General features: G+C 37.5%; 1 protein-coding gene across 1 annotated transcript; it reads left to right on the top strand.

The window, feature by feature from the left end:
* Nucleotides 1-2,402: 2,402 nt before the first annotated feature.
* Nucleotides 2,403-9,861, top strand: LOC116299315 (uncharacterized). Its single transcript, XM_031707953.2, has 3 exons — nucleotides 2,403-3,494; nucleotides 4,945-4,979; nucleotides 7,826-9,861. The coding sequence occupies exons 1-3, from the start codon at nucleotides 2,569-2,571 to the stop codon at nucleotides 8,911-8,913; spliced, it is 2,049 nt and encodes a 682-aa protein (XP_031563813.2). The 5' UTR covers nucleotides 2,403-2,568; the 3' UTR covers nucleotides 8,914-9,861.
* Nucleotides 9,862-15,204: the final 5,343 nt, after the last annotated feature.

The following is a 15,204-nucleotide window of genomic DNA, read 5'->3' as shown; positions in this document are numbered from 1 at the left end:
TCTGATTCGCCGAGAATGGTGACCCCCATTTTTTATTTCAGATTTTTGATAAATACGATGCTCGTCATTATATATCAAAATATGAAGGAAAGTTTATTGGATAGATTTTGAAATATTTTGATGGGAATAGTTGACATGTGCAATTTTTGGACGTTCGTAGAGGCGCACATACCTGCATTTTTTACTAATAGTTCAAGAATCATAGTCATCCAATGGCTTTGATGGATTTAATAGTATAGATTATCTAGTAAACTTCGAGTTATAAGTATGTTTTGTTATATAAAAGTACTTTTAACTGTGAATAAAGGTTCTTGATTACATCTTCTGGATACTACCGCATTTCACTATAAAACCCATAAATTGACATATTTGGAGACATCTAGCGAAAAAACAAGAATGGTGACCCCATCTTTTTATTGCAGTTTTTAAATGTCCATAACATAATTAATGTCCATGCAAAGTTTCAGGACAAAGTTATTGGCAAAATTTCTTTCAAGGGAATTACCTTAATAACAAATGTAAGTGAAACTTCCTTATTTTAATGACTTGTCGATAGACAACTTATCATTGACCAAGATAAGTTATTCATAATGACTTGTTTTTTTAGCCAGAGGGTCAAGGATATTTGTTCATTGACAGGGCCTTCCAGTTTTAATAGACCTCTTCGGCTCTGACGTAATGTTTTCCCATTTCAGACCACATGTCATTGCCTAGAGTATCATTTCTTTGTTTAAGGTTTGCGCACGGTTGCACATGAGAAGACACATGAATATGGATACAGCTCAAACAAAGAATCTTATTCTCAAGGGAATGACACGTGGTCTGAAATGGGAAAACATTACCCCAAGCCGAAGAGGTCTATTAGGAAGTACTTTTTGTAGTAAACAACAGCTGTAAATCTACTGTACTTTCCCAGTAAAAACAGGTTTTGGTCATGTACAATTTTGTACATGCGTTCTGGAATAGGGCAGGGTTGTTTACTGTACAAACAATCACTTCCGAATCCTTCTTCTGATCTCTTGTTTAGAATTATCTCATTCGTAACTTTAAGTATTTTTCATTATAATCTGTTCTCTACTAGTCAACCTAGCGAGCACCATCGACCGAATTGCTGGGTCAGGTCTTAGAACTGAGTGCTCGTACTTTTTCCTTAAGTCACCTGTCTCAAGCTCTTACGTCATACCTGGCTTAACTGGTTCAATCTAGTTTGACCTAGTACAAACCGGTTATGTGACGTAGTACTCTAGTACTTAGTTGCAGTTATCTTCAGTGAGTTGTCGTTAGTCTTCAGAGGATCTTACAGTCAGCAACCTCTACTTTGTACAAGACAAGCAAATAAACTTATAGCGTATGGTCTAGAGGATGGTCTAGAGGAAATCCATGTGTCCGTAGGGAAAATATCACTCCCCGCTTCTCACGTGACATGATTGTGGTGGCTTTTTTTTTTTTTTTGCTTTTTTTTTTTTTTTTTTTTTATAATTTTTAAGATTTTTGTTTTGTCTTCTTTTTTGTTTTTGCCACCACTGCAATCCAACGGCGAAAAAAAAATTTAATCAGAATAAATATCAGAACAAGACTGACTAAGATTACAGCCATTCTCAAACACACGCGCCCTCTAGCGATTGTTTCTGTCGCGACGAAGAAGGTTTTGGTGGGAGTCAATCACAAGGCGTTTCCATATAACATTGTCGGAAAACACAAAGCTATAAGGGCACGTGCCTATAGAGTGTCATGGAAACGCCTTGATTGACGTCCAGCAAAAGCTTCTTCGCGACAGAAACAATCGCTAGATCGGCGCGTGTGATTGAGAATGGCTGTAAAGGATCCTGAATATACTGCAGGACTGAGGTCTTGACATTGGTTTTGTTTTGTTTTTTTTCGTTTTTTTTGTTTTGTTTTTTTTCCCAATATAAATAGCAAAGTATTTTCTTACATTTTGCTTTGGGAAAGAAAACTGAAGCGTTCGTGCTCTGAGCATCTTCAAAGTAATGAAATTAGAATTTCATTTTTCACTGACTAGAATTTCTATTATTTATACGTAAATTGAGCTTCAAGTCGTTTTCCTTTCCTCATGATTCATTACCTGCTCGATTATTTAATTCTGTTTTTCTTTCTTCAGTGACAAGTGAATGGCATATGGCTAAACAATCGTTTTTCAATAAAAAATATAATACCCTTCCTCATGAAGCAGAATATAATATTTTCCTTTCATAGCAGAAAGATTTCAAGTGCTTGTTCATCCTACGCTCGAAAAACCGCATATCCACTTTCAATTCATATTTTTATTATTTATATATATTAGGACCACAAGAATAAAGGCTTGAGCTGTAAACGAATTATCCAACCACAAATTCAGTTTTCAATTACCTCTCATAATGAAGAGGAAAATTGCATTTATCATTGCGTTTGTTACCCATTTCAATCCATTTCCGAACTTTTAAAAGGTCTTCTCGAAAAGGAGGTTTCGTTCTAATTCCATGGTGACTCTACACCTGATGGTGATATAGCTCTACACCTGTCGTCTCAGATCATACAGAACGCCACGTAAGCCGGTGAAGCAAACGTTTCATGCCGGTCCACATGGGTGCTAACTCGAGTTGTTTCCACTTCACCGACTGGTTAGCGCTTGGAACGGTGTCCAGGCCTCTGTACGCTACCATGATGGCGATAAATTGCATCACGATTATCCCTGCTATTTTACTGAATGCGTTAATCGTTGTCACAATTTTTAAGACGCAATCTCTGAGGGCATCACCAAGTATGGTTATCATTTGCAACATCGCCTTGTCTGACCTGGTAGTTGGAATACTCGCACAGCCAATCTTTATCGCCTGGATTACACTCGAGTATTTCGATAAAACTGGTTGTAATTGTGCTTTAGCAGTATCCTTTGGCCTCTCATCTACTTTATTTGCTGGTGTTTCGCTGTTAAATGTGACTACATCGAGTGTAGATCGTTATCTTGCTCTCTACTTTCATCTGCGTTACCTTACCATCGTCACAACCCGGAGAGCTTGCATTACGTGTGCTGTCCATTGGCTGGGTGGTGCTGTTATATCTTTCAGCTGGATTCCTTTTGGTTTTATTATTTATAGTTACATTATAGCTACCTCAATGGCAGTGTGTATACTTATTACCATATTTTGCTACACTCTCGTTTTCAAGACCCTCAGACGACACCAGCGTCAAATTGATACTCAAATGATGAGTAATTGCAACGGGGACACTACTCTACCCACGAACAATGTCCAGAACTTCAAACGCTTTAAGAAATCTGTTTTCATCGCGTTGAGCATCTTTGGTGCTTTTCTGTGGTGCTACCTACCTTGTTTGTGTACTCTTGTCTCCATAGCAATGAAAGGATACTCCCTTTCACTTGTGATAGCTCTGAAGTTTTCGGTGACTGTGGTTTTCATAAATTCAGCTCTGAATCCTCTGTTGTTTCTGTGGAAAGTTTCTGATCTTCGTCTAGCACTTCTTAACATTTTCTCAAAGTTGTTTCATTAAAACAAACCCTCCCCTCCCCTCCCCTCCCCTCCCCTCCCCTCCCCTCCCCTCCCCTCCCCTCCCCTCCCGCAATAAACGTTACTGTTTAATTGGAATTCGGGACGTTCTGAGGGGCTGTCGATGGCGGCCATATTGGATTACCGAAACGGCCTACAATCACATGTCGAATTCGTTCCTTTTAAATTTTAAAATTCTATCAAAAATTATTCATTAGTTCGATGGAAGAAAAACCAATTTGATTCAATCTTAAGATAATCAGTTAAATTGCCCTCTTCATTCTTGAAATGAGACAGAGAGAAAGCACCAGTTTGAATGATCTGTTCGGCCGTGTCAAGAAATGTTTACAAAATCAGCCTGAAAATCATGATTTTTTATTTTATCAAAGTAACCTTGTCCAAAAATCTCATTTCAAGTGACGTAATCTTAAAACCAAATTGGGAATTATGTTCGTTATTTTGTGGATCAAACAGAATTTTTTGGGAAAAAATAAAAATCTTCCTTTCTGTTTGTATAATACGCTTCAAGCTCTTCTTCTCTGACTTCTTTAACACTGTCACCTGCTTAAATAAGTCAACGAACAGGAATGATGTTGACTCATTCCTCAAAACCTATACATTGCCTTGTAAGATGTAGTTACAAATCGCATCTGTTCAATAAATTTTGACAATCATCATCTCACTCAATACCAGCAAATTATTCAAATTTACTAGGAGTATATACTTTTCATATCGAGTTTTGACGAAGTTAGACGTCCTGTCGCCTGGCTTCAGCCATTCGCATTTCAAGCCTCAAGTTCCTCTTTGACTGAAATTTAAGCTCAAACAAACGATAGTTTATGAGCCCGAGGGAAAAAAATCAGAAAGCTTTGTTCTTAGACCTTTTCGCGGCAGCGGTTAGATAAATATTCAGAAAGTGGTGTGGTCTGACTGGACTGACCGAAGCAAAAAGCAAAGGGCCAAGTTGTTTGAAGCGTAAGTATTGGAAAGAACAATGTTCTATAATTTTACGTTATTCACAAATACAGACCGGCTGAATTTGGAAGAAACTCTTCTGACGCGTTAAATGATTGCATTTCTTTGTCATTCAAGGGGCTTCCATGTCCTGTGCCCTTTATCGTTGAAATTCCTATTCCGGTAAAATCATTTAGAAATGTCGGAAAACGACAAAGAAAGACGGCCACTTTTTTTATAGTTTTTAAGAAAGTGGGATTTTTCTAAGTTCCAGAATTTTAAATTTCTGATACCAGCTGCGGTGTATTGAAATAGTAGTCGTTTCTCAGTTTACTAAGCGAAATTGTACCCGACAAAGATAAAAATCTCAAATCTGTTTTAGCTTCTGTTAGCGTAAAATTGAAACCGTTTTCACCTCAAAAAGGAGACTGTAAAATTTCCTAATAAACAGGATATTTTTGGTTTTTCTTTCGTTTGATTGTTAAAGATTTGACGTGTTTGTCCGACAACTAATACCAAAAGGTATTCTTGAAATCATGAAGGCTAGAATTTTTTTCAAAAGATTCAAAATTCTAATTTTTAAAACACAAGACAAAGAGAGTGATTTAGACTTTTAACGATAGCGATATCCAATAAAACGAATATTTTTATTTTATATTTTTGTTTTACTCATTCATTAATTTTTTAAATACTTTTTTGGCTTCGTAGCTGCAATTTTAAGTCAACTGACATATGAATACAAGTTTTGCTATCTGCTTTGACATTTATATCCAGTGTTAGTAAAAAGAAAACAAAGCATGATAAAACATGGAAAGGATCTAAATACCCAAATCTCTGGTACTGATCACAAACTCAATGTTAGCCGGTTATAAAGTTTTAACATTGTCCCTGAACTCATTGTCTATAATCTTTAATTTTGATCCTCGCGTATAACATTTCTCCCTCAATTCGTTTGAAGTGTCAATAGTCTTTATCCCTCTGCTTGTGTACTTTAGAAAACTTGAAAAACAATACAAAAAGGATGCAGAAAAACGTCTTGGTTTTCAGTCGTATTGAGAATTCGAAACTTTAATCGTATCTGAAATACAGACAGCATGCTTTTGGAACAGCAGCTAGTTTTGATTTTTCTAAATTTACTTTCGTCGCGGTTCTAATCTAACACGATGATGTTAGATGTCATTTATTGGGTAAGCTTAGTTATTTAATCTCGTAGTTTACTTAAGAAAAAATTAAACTTCAAAAAAATTGAAAAAGAGTGAAAATGAACGAATATCACTTTAGCGAAATAATTAGGATTTTTATTAAAGATGTGCCCAGCAGTCAACATAGAATCGTAATGAAATAATCTTGAAGATAATTTTGTTTTTTATTTGGCCAACTGATCATTTGTTAGAATTCTATTCGTGGCAGATGATAATTTCCATAAAGAAAGGTTTTTAAATTCAATAGTATTTTTACTTAGTCTCGACAAATTGCACTATTAATGAAAATTTCCCGGCTTGTAAAAATCAAAAGATTCATTTAATTTACGTTGGTGAACATATTTTTCGACATGATTGGCCATGGAACCATTACAATATGATATGTCTGAATCCATATTTGAAAGAGACGAGCAGGTTTTCAGTCTTATCAACGACCTGTTCGACTTTGCATAGCTATAGTGAAGGATCTTTTAGGCTTCGGAAAATTATCAGTTAGCCTAGTTGACTCAAAGCAAAAACTTCTCAATCAAGAATTTGGACGATCAAATCAACTCATGGTAGAGTAAAACCAAGCCTCGCTTTAAAGCCTGACTTTCACGAGCGACGCAAGCACAAGCGCAAGCACAAGGATCAAAATTTTTCCTTTTCGTTGTGCTTGCGCTTATGTATGCGTGGACAGTTTTCGCGATGAAATATGGCCTCTTATGCTTGCGCTTGTGCTTGCGTCGCTCGTGAAAATCAAGCTTAAATCAATCCACTACAAAGCGTTTTGCAATGCGTTTCAAAGCATGGTATGAACCTTTTACACTGAGTCCCAAGAGGAATTCTTTTGGGGAACAAAACATTTTTTTTTTTTTTTTTTTTTTTTTTGTGCATAAGAAAAGACGGCCTATTGTTTTGTCCCCAGAACAATTTCCCTAGGAAATCAATGCAAGAGGTCCATAGTCCTTTTCACAGTTTCCTGCGCCATCTTGAAAGGTAACCGTGCCTGTGCATCGACGCGAAAACGATGGTGACCTTGCAATGATAGAGACGTGTGAATAATCATCCAAGATAATAAATTATACTTATTCATAGGTCTCACAATTGAGTGTCGTGTAGGGTCACGGTCCTTCAGGCTACAAACGACAATCAATCGTGAGACAAATGAATAAGTATTATTTATTACAATTTCCACGATGAATAATATTTTCATTCTTACAACCAAGCTGTTTAAAAGGTCTCCGTCATTGCATCGATTCGATGGGGAACTGTGAAGGGGACAATTAAATTGCGCACGAACGTAGAGCAATCGCTGAATTTCCTTCCTCTTTTCCAGACCTTTCTTTAGCAATTTTTTATAATTTTAATAGTGGTCTCAATCAGTAAGAAAAGTCAAACGGTAATCTTGTAAATTCCCTAAATTTGTAAGTAAAACTTGCCTTCGGAGTTTACGGGGGACGACAAAGGACTGCGTTTGACTTGGCATCACAAAGTCGAGTGATTATAGTGTTAAAAATCATTTAGTTCACTGCCCTCTGGGGGCTTAGTTTACCTAATGCACCTAATGACATAACTCTAATGCACTCTCATGCATGTATGTCCATCATACTGACTCCCTACTGACCCCCTGGGGGCCAACTTTGTCTAATGCACTCTAGAGGTATTATGTGTCCATCATACTTACGCACTACTCCTGAGGGTCAACTTTGTCTGATGCACTCTAGAGGTATTATGTGTCCATCATACTTACGCACTACTCCTGAGGGTCAACTTTGTCTGATGCACTCTAGAGGTATTATGTGTCCATCATACTTACTCACTACCCCTGGGGGTCAACTTTGTCTGATGCACTCTAGAGGTATTATGTGTCCATCATACTGACTCCCTACTGACCCCCTGAGGGTCAACTTTGTCTGATGCACTCTAGAGGTATTATGTGTCCATCATACTTACGCACTACTCCTGAGGGTCAACTTTGTCTGATGCACTCTAGAGGTATTATGTGTCCATCATACGGTCCCATCATACTTACTCACTACCCCTGTACGTCAACTTTATCTGATGCACTCTAGAGTTAATGTGTATTCGTCATACTGACTTAATACCCCGGGTTCATATGCACTCGAGAAGTAATGTGTGACTTTCATCACGACTAACAACGTTGATATATACTTAAAATCACAGACACCTGCGAGCTCAAAGAAGGCAAGCAAAGACACCGATCGAAGATGGGCGAAACTGGAGCCCTTCATGGAAGCCAAATCACAATATTTCGAGTCCTTTTCTCCGTTTTCGTCATATTGAACATCTTAGGAAACTCACTGGTCATCATCACAATTATCTGCAGTAGACTTCTCAAAACACCTATGCACTATCTATTACTTAACCTCTCCATCGCTTACATCATCGTAGCCATCTTTTATATCCCGAGATACGTCATCTATGACCAAAGAGTTTACCCCGACAACAAAATGGCCGCGGATTTCATGTGTAAGTTTTTGACCGAAGCAAGTCTGTCATGGGTGGGTCTGCAAGCGTCAGTGTTTACTCTAGTAACCATTGCGTTCGAGAGGTATTTCGTTATTGTTCATCCCCGTATCGCGCTGGGAAGATTCACCAAAGCGACGCTCATTCGAGTGATAGTAGCGTGCTGGGTGTACTCCTTTCTTTTGACTATGGCAGAGTTTATTTACTACAGTTACGACAAAAAGAAAAACCGCTGCGTCTTCACCTGGTCAGAGCAAGTGAGAGAAGCCAACGCGTACCTTTGGTCCTTCACCTGCGGGATAGTCCCGATTCTCGCAATGGGGCTTCTCTATGGAAGGATTCTTCGCGATATTCATGTGCGCTGGAAGACAGAGACAGCAGTTTCCAGAAGAGCACTGCTGAGATCCAGACGACGGATGACGAAGACTGTCATCATACTGGCACTGGTTTACACCATCTTCTGGCTGCCAAATCTCGTAGTCTGGATCCTTGGTCCGGGATATAAAGCGTACGGCATCTTACTTGCCTGTACTCATATGTGTCTGCTCTTGAGCGGCTGTACCATACCTTTTGTCTATATTCTCCAAGATGAACAGTTTCAACTCGGTTTACAGGACTTGTGCTCAAGTCATAGCAATAACAGAGTCCAAGATTCCACTCGTGTCGCTGAGGATAAGCAGACCAATGAGGAGGACACAAATGACGAGATGATGAAGAAAGTGAGATTCGCTGCCCCTTTTGTCCTGGTACCAAGACTGGAAATGGAGCAGCTAAACCAGTCATAGAGAAAGCGCTTAAAAGGATTTTTTTAAACAATCCTAGAGTACTGGTTTTCAAGACAGCCACATGTTCTAGGACAACACCAATTCTCCGTTTGTACGTCATGGTGGGCCGGGCATGTTGTTGCATATCACGGCGTGAGAGGGCCCTTGGAACGTGGTTAATACTACCAACAAGTCAACGAATGCGTCACGCAAATTAAAAGAAAAAGGGGTCGATATTTTAGTATATATATATGTGTGTATATAGATTCTTTTGTTGATTTGATTTCTTAGTACGAAATCTTGTTCATGTTTTATTGTGTTTTTCAAAATTATGTGAGTAAACAGCGCAGTCTCCCTCGCATCCTTTTTTAGTGTCGGTCGAGCGTTGCGTGACGACCGACACTAAAAATGGATGCGAGGGAGACTACAAACAGCGTAGCAGAAAAACAAACGATGACAAATATGATTCTAAAAATAGCATAAAATGGTGCCTATGATGGTTACAAGCATGAATACCATAGTTCATTTTCTCTTGATTTATCTTAATAAAAAATCAAACAATCTGAATTGTGACAATCAAATAATCTGAAAAATAGCATTTCGAGACATGTAATCTCTTTCTCAGCCTTTATTGGTGCCGTCAGTATTAATTATTAGCCATTCCAAGGTTGCGAAAAAACCGAGGTCGAGTTTCCATTGCAGTGCATTGTGGGACTATTTTAGGAGACGAAATAGATGCCATCCTGGAAATGTGTCCCCTATAACAGCCCCACAATGCAATGCAATTTCAACTCGACCCAGTTTTTCCTCCAACTCTAAATAGCTTATTTATTGGGAGGGCCTGGAACTGCGCTAGAATCCGGGACAGCGGGACAGACATTAACTTCTGCGGCTGTGGAGACTGGACTATATAGATCATATCTTGTAGAGATAGTTACCGTGTAAATAAAATTCTACAATGTGATGTTATGACTTTCTTTCTACTTAATAGCCCTAGCTGAAGGACACAGAGGATTGTTTAACAATCCATACGGTGCCTCGGCTTATTAGGGGTATTGCTTTGGAAGTAATTAAGAACTTTCACTCCTGATTTTAAGTAGTTGTGTCCCTTTTATTCGTTTCTTTCTTTATCCTTGTTGTTTGCCTTAAAAACAAATAAATGAATAAATTTATTTAAATGTCGATGTATTTAGTTTATGCAACTAAATTAAACTGAAATCAAGAAATTGTAGTGGATTTTGGGCTCCCTGTGGAGACCTACTCCCCGCAAGGGGTTACTGGGAGATTTTGTCGTGCTCGATACGTATGTACGTCAAACACGAAGTAAAGTTTATCATTTCACACGAAGTTTAGGTGTATTTTAGTGGTGTGTACAAAATAATCAAAGAAACAAAGTGTTTTGAAAATCCCAACTGGCAACTGGCTTTATCTTTGAAGTTCTGCTCATGAAGATTCTTGTCAGTATTCATAGTTTTCTCCTAGTTTGAATAAAACGATGGGGTTCGAACCAATCCATAAAAATTCAAAACAAAAAAAAATCGATTCTACTTTGCCATACCCCCGAGACATCCGCAGAGCTGAGGCGTCGTATGGACTTCGGACCTGACGGCGATTAAATCCTTCTGCCCTTGGGTGCACGAATTACGCAAGAAAATGTTCTAGCCGAAGCATCAGGGGAGAGACCAGCCGGCCCCCAGACCATATCGGCTAATCCCTTGCATCTCTGCCACGCACGGAATCGGTTGAAAATGTAATGTTAAAAAGTCTAGTCACTTCGGTGTATTGTTTTCACGGCTATTGTTATGCTGATTCCGTAGAGAACCGTGGCTCAGTGGCATAAACTTGGGTATCGAAGAAAATGAGTCAAGCCCGTTTGAGGAGGGTTAGTATTTGGATGGGTGACCTAAAAATCATACATACTCAAACCAACTTTTGATCCTGAATCTATCACACAAAATAATCTATTAAGCAAACGGCTTGACGTTTCTCTAGGAAAATTACTTTAAATCAGAACTAGACTGAGTTCCTATCAATTGAGAAACGGTCAAAGCTTAAAAACTGCAGGGCATTTAATCCGATCCATGCCTGGAAGTTGGTTTATATTTATATATTCTTTATTTTGTGTTGGCAAAAACATATAACTTTTCGATTATGATAAAGGTCTTTTCAATGGATGTGAAAAAGTAGCTACCTCATGGTCTCAAGCTTAGTTCACATCCAGTGAAAGGACCTTTGAAACTCCTCAGTCATTCCTCTTGAACCAATTTCTTCTGATCTTTATTTTATTTGTTTATTTATTTTGCTTTAAATTGACCAAAATATATAGAGTTTCGAAGTTGAAAACGTTCCCTTCCATGGATATGAAAAGTACTGAGTTCCCTCATGGTCACACGCTTAGTTCACATCCAGTGAAAGGACCTTTGAGGCTTCTAATCAAGTCTTGAACCATTTTCGTTCTTCTGATCTTTATTTTTGTTTGTTTATTAGTTATTCTATGATTTGATCAAAATATATAGCGTTTCGAAAATGTAAAAGGTTCCTTCAATGGATGTGAAAAGTAGCTACCTCGTGGTCTCACGCTTAGTTCACATCCAGTGAAAGGACCTTTGAAACTTTAAGTCAATTCCTGATCGTCCATTTTTCATGTTCGTCCATTAAGTTGTTCTCTGATCAATTTTGTTATTGTTGTGGTTTGCTTGTTGTTGTTGTTTTTGTTTTTTTTTTTTGTTTTTTAGGTTTGTTTTGATATCAATTGAACAAAATATATAGAGATTCGAAGTCGTGAAAAAGGTCCTTCAATGGATGTGAAAAGTACCTACCTCATGGCCCCACGCTTAGTTCACATCCAGTGAAAGGACCTTTCATGCTCCTCAGTCAACTTCTAAGCCATATTAAGTTGTTTTTTTTAAATATATATCCTTTTTCTTCCGCGTTTAGAAGAACATATTGACTTTTCGATTATGAAAAAGAAAAACTTGAAGCTTATAAAAGATTTCCTTTTTAGTTTCTCTATGTTATACAAAAAGAAATAATGGTCAAATGAATGTGGTTTAGGAGTGGAATAGAAGCTTCAAAAGTCATTTTACTGGATGTGAACTTCACGTTAACAAAATAATTAACATATGCCTTGATTTGAAAAAGGGTAAAGAGCCTGTCCACAGGCTTGAAAGTCACAATCTGGTTTCTAATATAAATCAGGGGCTGGGCTACCTGTGGTATATTCACCTTCGTCGCACCACAGGCAGTACCTACTCTTAAACAGTAAACAATAAACGCACAACATCAATATAAATTTTTGATAAAACATATAAATCACTACTGACCTTTTCTGTTTCGACTTGAATAGCATTGATCGATCGATTTGGGGATACGGTACAGGATCTCCATTCGTTTGATAAAGACTATCTATTTTCCCTTTGATGTATCTATGGTAACTGTACGCCGCTCTATTTTCTGTCTTAGCTTTTCATCTGGCAGAAACGCAAGTGAGGAGTTTTTGAAGGTCTTTTTCGATTCCTTGTTTCATAAAAAAGAAATGAAACGAGAAAATAAGTGGAATAAGTTCACAGTTCTTCTCAACGGGAACCCCTTAACGTATCCTTCTCAAATAAGCCATAATTTTCATTAATCTTTAAAAATAACTGATTCAAAGTAACTTTTCTAGAGATGTTAGACCTTTCGCTATAATTTTAAGTCAAAATACCAAAGAATTTTTATTCCTCATTCCGACACTCCACCAAGGAAAAGTCCGATCCAAGGAGTGAATCCAGATAGGGATTTTCCACAATTTTGGATTTTGAGGCAAAAAGTAACAGGTCCTGAAAGAGCAAGAGAAATGGGGATCGATTGTGTAAATTGTTTTGTTTTGGTCGTAAAGGAAATGGGTTTACAGGCATCAAAAGTATGGACCCGCAAGCCGCTCGTACGCCTATACAACACACCCACCTCTCCAATGTTCTAGGTCAGTAACATCTATTTTTTTCATCTGTTAGAAAAATTAACTGTTTCTAAAAAATCGATATATCCTATTTTTTTATATCCCAGAGTTTTTTTCGAATAAACTATTAAACAATATAGAGTTCTGATGAGCAAACTTTGAGGGGTTTTACCCTTTTGAACTGAGCTGCAAAAAGTCGCGCGGAGAAAATAGTTTTTCAGTTTGTTGTAGGAGTCAGAAAGTGAGTCTAGAACTGGATTAGTCTGTACCTTGAGTTTTTCACAGTCATGCAGAACGTACTCTTTATCGATTTGACCATTCTTTAAGTGCTAGGAATTTTTTAAAAGCTTCAAATGTGGAGCATTCAAGGTACGGGCGAAGACTACATCACGGGCGGAGAAGGACCCCCATAAAATGCTAAAAATGTATGTAATTTGGTCTGTGAGGGGCCCGTGAGATGCACTCTACGCCCGCGATGTAGTCTTTTTCTCAAAACACATCATTCAGTCACAAGGCAAGCCTGTTATTCTTTATCTTAGTAGTTAATTATATCATAAAACAATCGCCTACCAAATCAAGGCTGATGTCGGTTGGATTTTTAACCGCTAAGTCATCATTATAGACGAAGCGGTAAACAACAAGTTTGAGAAGTAGTTTGGAGACATTTTATCTCCATAATACTATTTTATGCAGAGTCAAGATTAACGCCAAACACTCAAACACCTTGTTAAAAATCAAATAAATAACTCCAAACCATGAAAACTGTCTTCCCTTAGCGGAAGATCATTTATTACTGAGAAACCTCCATTTATAGGCATTTAATTGGGGCTCAGAGGGCTATAGATAAAAGCTAACTACAAACATTACGTACGAATAACAATTTCGAATAATTCGTACTGCAGTGGAAAATGTTGGTAAATATTCGCTGAACAGACTCCCGTACGAATAACAATCGCGAATAATTCGTACGAGAGTGAAAAATGTTGGTAAATATTCGCTGAACAGACCCCCGTACGAATAACAATGGCAAATAATTCAGAATGTTGGTAAATATTCGCTGAACAGAGTTAAAACATGCCCTTCGTACTGACTTATGAGAACAATGCAACAGAACAATGCAATATATGACTTTGTAATTATGTAAGTGAATAATGTAAATATGTAAATAACAACTATATCTATTATAATATCAACTCTGTTAAGGACTTGATTTTAGTTTCATCTTATGTTATCTTATTCATCGATTTCTTTATTCACTTATTTTAATGTTTTCTTCTCGTCTCCAATTATTTTATTTTATTATAGTCTTAAATTTCTACGCGACCACATCAGCCATGCTGTAATATCAATCGTGTCTAAATAAATATCATTATTATTATTATTGTTAATAATAATAATATTGGCGAATAATTCGTGCGGGAGTGAAAAATGTTGGTAAATATTCGTTGAACAGACCCCCGTACGAATAACAATCGCGAATAATTCGTGCGGGAGTGAAAAATGTTGGTAAATATTCGTTGAACAGACCCCCGTACGAATAACAATTGCGAATAATTCGTGCGGGAGTGGAAAATGTTGGTAAATATTCGTTGAACAGACCCCCGTACGAATAACAATTGCGAATAATTCGTGCGGGAGTGAAAAATGTTGGTAAATATTGGCTGCTGAACCGACTCCCGTATGATTAACAATCGCGAATATTTCGTAGGGTAGTCTTCAGAAATTCTATACATACTCAAACCAACTTTTGATCCTGAACCTATCACACAAGGATGGTGCCTACTAATTGCGAAGCATTTTTATTTTTTTCAAATTGTGCCAGTCATTTAAATCACCCACTGGGCCACTGGAATCCGAAAACAATTGGGGGTACCCACGCATCTAAGCGAGATAAAATAAAGAATAAAAAATTATAGACCAACTTCCAGACGTGTTGGCAAAAACATATAACTTTTCGATTATGAAAAAAGGTCCTATCCATGGATGTGAAAAGTAGCTACCTCATGGTCTCAAGCTTAGTTCACATCCAGTGAAAGGACCTTTCATGCTCCTCAGTCAACTTCTAAGCCGTATATTAAGTTATTGTTGTTTTTTTTAAGAAAAAGACTTCCTTTAATGTATATCTTTTTTCTTCCGCGTTTAGAAGAACATATTGACTTTTCGATTATGAAAAAGAAAATCTTGAAGCTTATAAAAGATTTCCTTTTTAGTTTCTCTATGTTATACAAAAAGAAATAATGGTCAAATGAATGTGGTTTAGGAGTGGAATAGAAGCTTCAAAGGTCATTTTACTGGATGTGAACTTCACGTTAGCAAAATAATTAACATATGCCTTGATTTGAAAAAGGGTAAAGAGCCTGTCCATCCACAGGCTT

The sequence above is a fragment of the Actinia tenebrosa genome, unplaced genomic scaffold (genome assembly GCF_029948245.1).
Source record: "Actinia tenebrosa isolate PJP-AT-01 unplaced genomic scaffold, QUT_ActTen_1.0 PGA_scaffold17__23_contigs__length_9995812, whole genome shotgun sequence".
Taxonomy (NCBI): Eukaryota; Metazoa; Cnidaria; class Anthozoa; order Actiniaria; family Actiniidae; genus Actinia; species Actinia tenebrosa.
The sequence above is the reverse complement of the archived record's forward strand: the minus strand, read 5'-3'. Positions and strand labels throughout refer to the sequence as shown.